The sequence below is a fragment of the Notothenia rossii genome (assembly GCF_949606895.1).
Source record: "Notothenia rossii genome assembly, chromosome: 2".
Taxonomy (NCBI): Eukaryota; Metazoa; Chordata; class Actinopteri; order Perciformes; family Nototheniidae; genus Notothenia; species Notothenia rossii.
Window position 1 is genome coordinate 4,167,680 of NC_136904.1, and position 12,704 is coordinate 4,180,383.

Genomic DNA, 12,704 nt, shown 5'->3' on the forward strand with positions numbered 1-12,704 from the left:
ACACAGACAGGGGGAAACAAACAAACAAACAAACACAAAGGAGACGGCTGGAGCAGTACAGCCTCCACAGCGTTACCTAATGTAACTCCACACTACGTCTTACGGTGCCGTGTACCGGAGGGGAGAGAGAGAGAGCAGCGAAGGGGGGGGGGAGAGATGTAATACAGTTTCCTGATAAAGCTGTGGCAAGTATGTGCTGCAAGGAGGTGGATGCACAACGCACCCAGGAACGAACGCTAGCTCCGGTCCTTTTCCTGTTAGGGAAACTGTGGACTCGATGTCCTGACAGGCTCGAGTTTGTGCAACCTGCACAAACAAACCGCTCAAACCACTACAAGCTACTACCCCGGATTGGGCAGAGAAGGAGTCCGAGAAATCAATCAAATCCTGCATTAACATTTTTTATTGTAATTTTCAGGCAAGGTTAAGCATAAATGTAGTAAAAAAAAAAAACCTGCAAGCTGCTCTTTAACGAGGCCAGCAATTAAACCCTGGACATATACTATTTTATAAAAGGAATAGCAAGACTATTAGAAAACCATGGTTGAACCATAGCATAGTAGAACAATTATTTGAATTACATCGGGAGAAACAGCATCGATGTGGCCTTGTTTTGGCATATTGGGAAGGCTGGTTAGAACATAAAAAACTGTTAGTCAGATTTAGAAAAATACATGATGAGTTAGGGAGAAAACAGCATCTCTTCACACCAGTACGGTGTCTCTCCAGTGTGAACACGTTGATGTGTTTTGAGAGCACCTGATGTCTTGAACGTTTGCCCACACTCTTCACAGCTGTAAGGTTTCTCTCCTGTGTGAATACGTTGATGTGTTTGGAGATTACCTGATCCAGTGAATGTTTTCCCACACTCTTCACAGCTGTATGGTTTTTCTCCAGTGTGAACAAGTTGATGTGCTTTGAGATGACCTGACGTAGTGAATGTTTTCCCACACTCTTCACAGCTGTATGGTTTTTCTCCAGTGTGAATATGGTGATGGATTGTGAGTTCACCTGATTGAGTGAACGTTTTCCCACACTCCTCACAGCTGTATGGTTTTTCTCCAGTGTGAATGCGGTAATGTGATTTTAGATTACTTGATTGAGTGAATGTTTTCCCACACTCTTCACAGCTGTACGGTTTATCTCCCGTGTGAATACGTTGATGTGTTTTGAGAGAACCTGATGTAGTGAACGTTTGCCCACACTCTCCACAGCTGTACGGTTTTTCTCCAGTGTGTTTACGGTGATGTGTTATGAGATGATCTGATCTAGTGAATGTTTTCCCACACTCTTCACAGCTGTACGTTTTTTCTCCAGTATGAATACGCAGGTGGAGCTGTAAATTTCCAGATGTTGTAAAGGATTTGTCACATTGCTGACAGCTGTGACGTCTCTCTCTTCCTTTCGGTTTCTAAAACAGACGGACAGAGAAAGAGAAAAAGTAAATCTAAAAAGCACAAATACATATACAGTGAAAAAAACACTACCTGTACTAACTTTGTGTTTATCATTATTTTTGATACAGTAATAAGGCATACTTCTAACCACAGTATATACCAGAGGTGGGGGACTCGAGATAAAAGACTCAACTGGAGACCGGATCTCCACGCTAAGGGCGATCGTTATCCAGCCCCCGGGCAGCGCACAACCAGTCGATCTCAAACCAACAAACTCCATTATTCCTGTCAACACTCTCTGCGACGGTCTAGGTAAGCGTGGGCCAATCCAGAACTCACTCAGAACAATAGTTGGCGCCCTCTCGACGGAAAGCCGCAGGATTAAATCCAGCAATTAAAAAATTGCGAAAATGCAACTTCTTTCAAACTGTGAACAATGCCAGATTGCTGTGGGACCATCATGCAAAACCCAGTGGTCTGCTGGGGGGTCACTTGAATATCCGCAGTCTAGTTCCAAAAAGTGATCAGATGAAACATCTCTTAACAGACTCTAACTTGGACTATTCATGTTTATCAGAGACTTGGTTAAATAAAAACTCCCCATCCTCAGCAATACATATTCCTGGCTTTAATGTTTTTAGGAAAGATAGAGCTGTGGGCAGGTGTGGGGGGTTACTGTTATATCTCACACAGGCGCCGCCCTCTACTGGACTCTATGGGTGCTACTCTTAACCATGCTATGCGAGCGTTCACACACTGAGTTTGTATAAACGTAGCCGGCCAATCAGGGCAAGCCTACCTGAATGCGCGTGCAGGCACAGAGTATATAAGGCAGTCACGCCTCCTGATCCTGTCATCCTTTTCTCTTCAACGAGCAGGACAACACCTCAGAGAAAGTAAAACGTTTGAAAGAAGAAGAAAGAAGTTATCATACCTTCATGGAGTCGCCACTTCTAGAGACCCGGGCCTGTTCTTCGTGCCCTGGCTTAATATTGGGTGCCGATCCCTACCACCTCTGCTTCCAGTGTTTGGGGGACCAGGATATGGCCAAGTTGGTGCCATTCACGTTCGCCATTCCAGTGGGGCGGATGGCACCGTTTGCCGGGGAAGATGATGACTAGGACTTCTCGTTGTCGAGCACTTCCGGGTCCGGCGTCCATGGAAGTCCACCGCCCAGGTCTGTCCGACAGGACTTCCCACTGGTAATGACCAGGGCGGCGGAGCGTGGCAGCCCATCTGCTTCCAGCAGGCAGCAGGCTGGGCAGAGAACCTCTGCCCCGCTGCCGCGTGACAGGGCGGCTGCAAATATACATGGGTGTGATGGGCATCTCGCTGATTGCTCTTCCGCAAGATGCCCCCACCTCACCGGATCAGAGAGATTATTTGGCACAGCATCGCCCAAATTAATAGCCTGGTCTACGGTCTGGCCGCCGCTGCTTGCCGTGTGATGTCCCTGGGGGATCACGGCGCATGGCACTTTCCAAAAAAAAAAAAAAAAAAGACCGTGATAATAATAAATGATATTTATATAGCGCCTTTCAATGGACCCAAGGGCGCTGTACACGGTGGACAAACAAAACAAATAGACAATTAAAGGGCAGACAAAAAATAAAGGAAGCCGGGGGACCAAGAAAGGGCTAGGGCCCGAAGGCCAGGGTGAACAGGTGTGTTTTTATTGATGATTTGAAGATGTCCAGGGAGGCAGCATTACGGATCTCGGCAGGAAGTGCATTCCAGAGGGTGGGGGCCGCAACACTGAACGCCCTGTCACCAACAGTTCGGAGGCGAGAGCGGGGGATGGAGAGCTGGCCCATGATGATCTCCTGGGAGCCCCCGTGTCTATGGAAGGGCTCTTTGGATTGATTTCCTTGGTCACGTGGATGAGGAGTAGTCGCAGCTTGGTGTATGCTGCTTCTCGCCCATCCTCTGAGGACAGAAGACTGTCCGACACTCGCCGCCCCGCTGTAACTCCAGTAAAGGAAGCAGCAGGTGAGCGCATGCACGTGGGTTCAAGGACTTCCGTAGAAAATCGGCCCGTTCTCTGTCAGCCCCCCATGGGCCAATCTTCCTTTTATGGAAGGTTTGGCGGCAGATAGGGCCACCAGAGAGTGCTACAGCTTCTTAGCTGCGACTCCATAGCTGCTTGCAGGTCCCCTAACACAGTTTTATGGGGAATGGAAGCTCAGCTGTGTACTGACAGAATGGATGGACAGGACACTGAAACTGGGGTACTCACTCCAGTTTTGCAGTGTCGCTCCTCCATTCAGACAAATCTATCATCCCAGGAGGAGATTCAACAGAGATTCAGGCACTGTTGCAAAAACAGGCTTTGGCTGCACTCTCAGGACAGAGGAAAGGGGCTTTACTCCATGTACTTCCTGGTTCTCAAGAACACAGGAGAATTCAGACCCATTCTGGATCTTCGCACCCTGAATCAGCACATTGTCTGCTAAAAGTTCCATATGTAAAACAATTACTGGAACTAGTACAGCCGGGCGATTGGTTCACTACCATCGACCTGAAGGACGCTTACTTTCATGTCGAAATTGCTCCAAAGCACATAAAGTATCTGGGTTTTGCCTTCCAGGGGGTAGCCTACGAGTACAACAGACTACTGTTAGGCTATTCCCTATCCCCACGCACGTTCAGCAAATGTGTGGCCACAGCGCTTCAGCCGCTTCGCATGAGGGTTTTCTTTTATGACCTCATAGTCATGGCCAGGTCCAGGGAAGGGGCAAACACAGCCCAATTGATCCAAGTGGAGATTGCTGTCGATTGGAAGAAGAGCAGTCCCATACCTCAGGTGGAGTATCTGGGGATTTTGGACGATGCAGGCAGACTATGTTCCACCCTGTCAGAGAGCAGAAAGGCATCCTTGCTTCAGGCAGTTTGCAGACTGTGACAGGGGGCAACGGTGACAGTTTTGACCATCATGCAGACTCTGGGTCTCTTGGCGCTGCTCACCTTGTGGTACTGCTGGGGTTACTGCATATGCGTCGCCTGCAGAGGTGGTTTGCTGGCCTTCGTTTAGATCCCAAGGGGCACAAACGACGTCTGGTGACCATCCCCCCCTCAGTGGAGGGCTTCCTCCAATACTGGGGGTCCCCAAAGCATCTGCGGAGGGGAACTCCACTGAGGTGGGTGACCCCCTACATCAGTGTTTACAGATGCATCCGTGACAGGATGGGGGGGGGGGGGGACCTTTCTAGAGAGAGCTATAGGTGGTGGCTGGCCTCTGACAGAAACTCGGCACATCAACCTTCTAGAGCTACGGGCAGTAGTACTGCTGCTACAGCACTGCAAACCCTTACCACAGGGCAAACATGTGCTCGTGAGGAGCGACAACCGCACCACAGAGGCTTACATCAACAGGCAGGACGGAGTCAGTTCCGCCACCTTGTTTAGCACAGGGGAGAACCTGTGGTTGTGGGGCCCTGTGTTTTTATCTCTAAAGGCCCCCCATATTCCGTGACTAGAGAACAGGGGATCCGGCCTCTTTTTAAGAGGGGCCCTGCCAGACGAATGGTAGTCCTCCCTTTCTCGGCAGGACAATCCCACCTTGGGGGTGGACACGTTCGCACACGAGCCAAGATAGCTGCTCTACGCCTTTCCACCGCAGGTGCAATAGGGGCGTTTCCCACTCTGGGCCAACCTCTCCAGGCTTGGCTCCTGAGAGGGACAGGCCGAGAAGGGGTGGACTGTCTGACAATGTTATACAGACTCTCCAGGCAGCAGGAGTGGGATCCACCACAGCCTCTGTCCAGTACATTGGGCTCTATTCTGTCCTATTTACATGCTCTACACCTTTCCACCGCTGCATCTCATTCTCCTCCTCCTGGAGAGGGTGAGACGAGAACGTCTGTCAGTCATCCTAGTGGCCCCAGGTCGCCGCTTGGCACCGTGGTACGCAGAGGTGACACAGATGATGGTGGGCCATCCCTGTACGGTTCCTCAGGTCTGGGGGGGCGTTGTCTCAGGAAGCAGGTGCAATAGGGGCGTTACCCACTCTGGGCCAGCCTCTCCAGGCTTGGCTCCTGAGAGGGACAGGCTGAGACAGGGGGGACTGTCTGACAAAAGGATTCAGACTATCCAGGCAGCAAAAGCAGGATCCACCACAGCCTGTTACAGGCCAAAGTGGTTGGGATTCCAGCTGTGGTGTGCAGAAAGGAGTCTAGAGCCTCTATCTTGTACGCTGGGCTCTACTCTGTCCTACTTACAGATACTGGTGGACAGGGGGCTGGCTCATTCCACAATTAAAGTGTATGCAGCAGCCATTTCTTCCTGTCATGAGGGATTTGGCCGCAGGTCAGCCTTCAGTCAACCGCTTATGACGCGTTTTTTTAAGGGGATCAGGAGACAGCGCCCAGTGGAGCATGCCTCCTCCCCACAGTGGGATCTGCCATTGGTGCTTAAGGCTCTGGTCACAGAACCATTTGAGCCTCTGGAGCTCTCCTCCCTGAAGGCACTGTGAAAACAGTGTTGCTGCTTGCCTTGACTTCGGCCAATAGAGTGTCCGAGCTGACCGCTCTGTCGGTGCACCCGAGTTGCCTTTTGATCCGGGGTGACCGTAGCGGGGCGACACTCAGACCGAACCACTCCTTTGTTCCCAAGAACCTAAGGAGTTTATTCAGGTCGAGGGCAATACAGTAGACGGCTTTAGTCTTCCACCCCATATTGGGGCCAGGGAGGCTAAATTGCGCCTCCTCTGCACGGTGCGTGCGCTGGCATGTTATGTAGAGCGCACGGCTTCCATTAGGCGCACTGAACAGCTGTTTGTGTGCTTTGGGGATGGTGTGGCCGGTAAAGCTCTGTCCAAGAAACACCTGACAGGATGGCTCTGCGAGTGCATTTCACATGCCTGGACAGGCGGGGAGAGCCTTCCCCACTGGGGTCCGTGCACACTCTACACGGGGTATGGCTGTGTCAACAGCCTTGTTCAATGGCGTGAGTGTGGAAGACATATGCACGGCGGCGTCTTGGTCTACGCAAGGCCCCTTCATAAGGTTGGACATGTCTGGCTCCTTCTCATCGTCTGTGCTTGTTGGGGCAACAACCGACTGGTGAGAGGGGAGGGGGGGGGGGGCCTGTGGGTCAGTAGGTATCTAGGTATAAGTGCACTTACATCTTCCCATGCTCCTTAGGACCCGGGAAACATGGTGCGCAGTAAGCCCCATACAGGGCTGGAGGCCCACAGGCAGGGCGAGGAGAGCCTTCCTCACTATTCTCCATGCACCCTCCACACAAGGTAAGCGTGTGTGAGTGTGCTCTATTCAGCCAAGTAAGCTGCGGCCCCGACTTCTCCACGGTCTCAACCGGATGAGAGGAAGTGGGGGTGCGGTGGCTGTTAACCGAAAGGCCGGTCAGGGGCAGTGTGATGGGTCGATGTTGTTGGACGGCAGGGCGTTTATCCATCAGGGCTCCACCCACTGTACCCATAGAGTCCAGTAGAGGGCGGAGCCTGTGTGAGATATAACGGGGGGTTACGTATTGTAACCCTAGTTATATAACCACAGGCGGAGCTCTCTAGGAGCCCTGTCTTTCCTATGCCTCTCGCTGAAGGGGGTGTAGGATGACAGGATCAGGAGGCGTGGCCGCCTTATATACTGTGTGCTTGCGCACGCATTCAGGTAAGCTCGCCCTGATTGGCCGGCTACGTTTATACAAACTCAGTGTGTGAATGCTCGCATAGCATGGTTGAGAGTAGGACCCATAGAGTCCAGTAGTGCTTATATAACTAGGGTTACAATACGTAACCCCCCGTTTTATATCAAAGACCACATATCATGTAATGAGGTTCAATGCTCTGCTGAGAATGAGCTTGAGCATATCTGTCTTAATGTTAGCCTGTCACCACAGATGTCTTTCATTATCATTGGAGTGTACAGACCACCATCTGCAAAAGCTAGTTTATTTGACAAATTATAAATAATGCTTAGGGAATGCAGTTTTGCTAAGGAAATAATATTAATGGATGACTTCAATGTAAATTAGGTGGACAAAGCAAGTAGGTGCCTACCAGAATAACCATATCCTCAAAAACCCAAATTGACCTGATTTTTAGCAACAAACCCGAAAGGGTGACAAAAATCTTCAATATTGTCACTGGTCTGTATGACCACAATCTAACTCTAATAGCCAGAAAGCTCACTAAATCCCGCTGCCATTTGAAATCCAACACAGCATCTTACCAATTAAGAATACTCAAGAGTGATATTGATTAATTTTACAGGGAAATTAAAAACATTAACTGGAACCAAATTGTATCTGGTACAGATGTGGATACCAACACACATGCCCTTATGTCAACAATTCAAAACATATGAAAACGATTCCTCAGGCCAAAAATAAACACACCCTCCCCTGGATTAACAGTGACATCAGGAAATCAATGAAGGAGAGAGATAATGCTCTAAGGCACTCACTTAAACCACATTTATTGACTGACAGGCATATATTTGTGTCCTTATGAAACAGAGTTACAAAGGAAATCAGGGGAGCTAAATCCAACTTCTTTGTTAATCTCATTCATGAATCTAAGGGAAATCATAAACACATCTGGGACTGTCTGCAGAACCTAAAGGCCCGGACACACCAATCTGACAACAAAGAACTGACACAGACGGACCCCGACTGTTGCGTCGCCTCGCGTCTCTGCGTTTTGGCCATGTGTCGCACTGGAACACACCGCAAAGACTTCAGCCGACGGCCAAGAAGCACGTACGAACTGCGCATGCGTGAGTGGCAATAACTCTCTTACCAGCAGGTGGCGGTAGTGTGTATTCATCATTCAAAAGAGGCAACAACCAGAAGACAGACTGCGTGATACACCGAGAGAAGAAGAACAGACTGTGTGATATGAACAAACAACAAATAGCGTGTGCGTTCCATTTTCACTCTACAGCGAGAAGCTCATGGGGCTTTCCCCAACCTGTGTCGAGAGCTGGAATTAAATGAAATCTCAGATTTTCCTTCTTAATAGTTTGTTTGGGTCCCTCACTTCAGTTTCGCTTCTCATGCACTGATTCGCTAGCTGAACAGCCAATCAGAGTGATTTCTTTTGCCGACTGCTTTTGGCCGACTGCCGTTTTTTCGGCCGAAAAGGCGTTGGCCCGGCTGAAAAGACCCGACGGTGCGGGAAACACAAATCTGAGTAAGGCGTGTTGACGCTCATCGTCGGCCTGATGCACACCGACGCCAATAATCGGCCTGGTGTGTCCGTGCCTTAACAGGGAAAGGGCATAAAATAACAAAGCAGCTGGAGATCAATATCCCTTATGAAAGGAACCAGCGGAAATCACGCCTATTTTTAATAACCACTTTGTTAATTGAGACTGACCATAAACAGTCCCCAAACTGGTCAAATATACTCATCACCTATCGATAGTACACAGCCAGTCTTCTCCCTGACAGAGACTTCTGAATCCAAAGTTAATTCTATAATTTCTTCTTAAAAAAAATCCAAATCAAAAGACACTTTTGGACTGGATTCTCTGTTTCTAAAGAAACATGCTACCACTCTCAAAGGGACAATTACTAAAATAATTAACACCTCTTTTAGGGAGGGAAAATTCCCAAAAGATTGGAAGTCAGCCATTGTTGTGCCAGTCCAGAAATCCGGGGACACAACTGACGCAAACAACTATGCCCATTAGTGTTTTATCTGTCATGTCTAAGATCTCTGAGAAATGTGTAGCTGAGCAATTGACTGGACATCTTAACAGTAGTCCTTTCACACTACACCCCATGCAATTCAGCTTCCGAACCAATCATTCCACTGAGACCACAAATTGTTTCCTTGTTGAAAATATCAAATCAAAAATGGACAAAGGAGGCATTGTTGGAGCAATCTTCTTAGATCTTAAGAAAGCTTTTGATACAGTCAATCATCAAGTAGTCATTCACAAAATGTCTTATTTTAATTTCTCACCCAGTGCAATAGACTGGATGAGCTCCTATCTGTCAGATAGAGTTCAGTGTGTTAGGGTAGGTGGCGAGACATCACCACCCCTGAGGAATGAACTGGGTGTACCCCAGGGATCTATTCTGGGCCCAATTCTATTCAGCCTCTTTATAAATGACTTGCCATCAGTGGGCACTAAATGTGAGGTGAACATGTATGCTGATGACACTTTCATTTATGTCAGCTGTATTAGCATTATTATTATTATTAGCATTATTTTGTAATCTGCCATATATCTATTGTTGGGGAATGTTCGGTTGTGTTTGTGTAATGTGATAAATGTAAAAAATAAGTACATAGAGCAACGTTCTAATCTATATCTAACCATATTGTGCATAAATATTGTATTTTCTAAACAGGTTGTGATCTTTCATTTGGGGATAAGAGTGTTAGGAATATATTGTGATGAAGTGCACACTGACCTGAGCTCCAGGGGTCTTTTTGTTCTCCTCCATGCTGCTCTCAGTGCTCCTTCTCCGGCTGTGTCTCTGAAATAATCAACACAACTACAGCTGACACAAAACAAGACAACTCAATACAACCGACAGACACAACAAAACAAAGCTACAGCTACGTCTTAGGTTAATAGCAGAGGCGAGAAGTAACTAAGTACATTTACTCAAGTACTGTACTTAACTACTATTTAGAGGTACTTGTACTTTACTATTGAAAAGGAATCTAACTTTGATACAACCAACGTTAATATCTAGGTCAGAGATGGGCAACTTGGATGGTGGTGGGGGCCACATAATGTATGTACTGGCCACCAGGGGGCCGCAGATTCACTTGGATCACACACACACCATCATCTGATTTGAAATAAACAAAGTCTTGGTTTTTAGAATATTAAACTTGTTTCGCCAAATTCAGATGATAAATACAACTTTGAAGCTTGTAAAGGCATAATTACAAGCGGTAACTTAAATTCACAGCAGGCATAACAACAGCCGGTGTTTCTGGTTAGTGTTTCCCCGGGAAACAAACACACTAGTGGACGTTTTTTCTTTTTTTTTTTATTAATTACTTTGTTTATAAATTAATCTGACCTTAACCTGACTAACCTCCCCAGAATCTAAACGCAAGATCACCGTAATCTGCTTAGGGGGCAGCTAACAGCGTGGCCTCTAACACCAGCTGCCCGTCGTATCACTTATTTCAGGCACTAAAACGTTGGATGTCTGACCGCCAGGATAGCAAAACTGAGTGTGTAGTGCAGTAGGTGTTGATGGGCTGGTAAGACCACAGAGCAGTATCCAAACTGCCCCTGGAGGAGAAACCCCGTGTCGTTGGGAGACTCCCTGGTAATTAGGGCAGCTTCAGGACCCACACTCCCTAACCCCTTTTTTTAACCAGTTATGGCAATTAAAACAATGCAAATGTAGAGTCAAACACTAATATCACAGCAGTGATATTACCACATCAGCAGAGCACATGTCATATTTCAGCATTAATCAAAACCACATCAACCACAGTAACCAATATGAAACTACAGTTTAACCTTAGCAGGGTTTCTATTTCCCTTAAACAATTTAAATTCCAAATGATCAACTACAGTACTGTCAGCCTTTTCCAATGAAGGGTGTTCTTACATTAGTCTAAGACAAAGCAGATACCTTCAAAGACCAGGAATTGGGTCGAAATTTACAAAGTACAAACCGGTTTTATTAGGTTTTAAAGAAAAATAGAGGATTTACAAGATCCCAAACAATAACAAAAGTTTTACAAGGACACAAGGTCAAAGTACAAAAGCAACAGGTTCCCAGGTGAACCTCTTAGAGCAGTGGTCCCCGATCACAGACCCGCGCACCCGTACCGACCCGCGGGGTCATTTGGTACCAGGCCGCAGAGAAAGATTGAATAAAAAAAAATGTATACAAATATTCTAAAAAATATTTTATACAAATATTTTAGAAAAGATATTTTATTGATTTATAGATTATCAGTCTGAAAGACATTCATATGTTGCGTGCCGTGAGTTATTACAGTGATACATTTTTCGGAACCAGCCCAACTCACCGCTCATCTGGCAACACTGAGCGCGAGAGCAGTCTGGACTCTGGAACGTCATAACGCTGGGGGAAGCTCGCGAGTGTGTGTATTTTTGCATCTGTGTGTATTGTGTTTGTTTCCCGGGGAAAACACTCACAAGAAACACCGGCTGTTGTTATGCCTGCTGTGACGTTAAGTTACTCCGTTCTCCGCTTGTAATTATGCCTTTACAAGCTTCAAAGTTGTATTTATCATCTGAATTTGTCGATACAAGTTTTGATACAATATTCTGAAAGTAAAGACTTTGTTTACTTGAAATCAGATGAAAACAAACTGTCACGAAACCTGCCGTGGATTACCATACGCCTTGCATTCGTTATGTCAGCGGGGGGGAAGGGAAGCGGCGCTGCGGAAGAGCAGAGTGCGAGTGAGAGGTGCCTGTCATCTTACCTTTACAAGCTTCAAAAATGTATTTATCGTGTGATCTTGGAAATTAAAGTGTCATATTCTGAAAGCCAAGACTTTGTTTATTTAAAATCAAACTAAACACCCAAACCCCGAAAAACAATTTTTTTACGCAAATCCACGTTTATTTTGAAATGAGCCGTTGCGACTTCCGACTGATTTCGATAGGACGGCTAATAATAAACCCACAAAAAGCCCCGCTAAAAACAAGCTAGAAAAAATGAGCGCAACTCAAACTTCTTTAAAGAGCTTCTTTGGAAATGGGAAAAGACCCAATGAGGAGACAAAAGAAGAAGAGCCTACGACTTCAAAGAAAAAGAAAGCTGCATTTAAAAGACAATATCAGGATTCCTACTTAAAGTATGGGTTTATCGCTACAGGTGATTCTAATTCAGCATAATGGTGAGTTGTATTTTTATGCACTTTATATTCGTTTTCATGCCGGTGTTCCAGTTTAACTGGTTATTGTGTTAACTGGTGAGATCTGCTCAGGGCCGTCCCTGGCGAACTTGTGACCCCACGCAAAGTTATATGATGAAGCCCTCTGTGTCGCGAGCGTTGACGGACGGACGGGGGCTAGTGAAGCCTCGCAGCAGCGAAACCGTGCCGCGCTTACACTAATTGCGCCACATTAGCATATAAAGGTGCGCTCAGTTGAGGCTTCCTCCGCAAGATGAGGCCCCCTCCGCGAGGTGAGGCCCCACGCAGTCTGCTTGATCTGCCTGTAGGGAGGGACGGCCCTGGATCTGCTTACGCATTTACTTTGTTTACCTCCTTCTTTTGCAGATGTGCAAAAGATTTTCCAATGTTTTCTTCCTGGGTATCGCTACGTAGGGATACCCAGTAGCCACTATGGCCGCACTCTCTGCCAGCCTTTCACTAAACAAAGCTTC

At 47.1% G+C, this 12,704-nt stretch overlaps 1 protein-coding gene across 2 annotated transcripts in view; it reads left to right on the forward strand.

The window, feature by feature from the left end:
- The window catches only part of LOC307028055 (uncharacterized protein), a 37,651-nt gene that overhangs the window by 21,119 nt on the left and 3,828 nt on the right, over positions 1–12,704 (forward strand). For both annotated transcript variants that reach the window (XM_079662790.1, XM_079662791.1), the window contains 2 exons: positions 1,318–1,441; positions 1,551–1,709. In XM_079662790.1, the coding sequence (XP_079518916.1) occupies positions 1,318–1,359 (42 nt within the window). In that variant the 3' untranslated portion in view covers positions 1,360–1,441; positions 1,551–1,709. The remainder of the gene's footprint in view (positions 1–1,317; positions 1,442–1,550; positions 1,710–12,704) is intronic.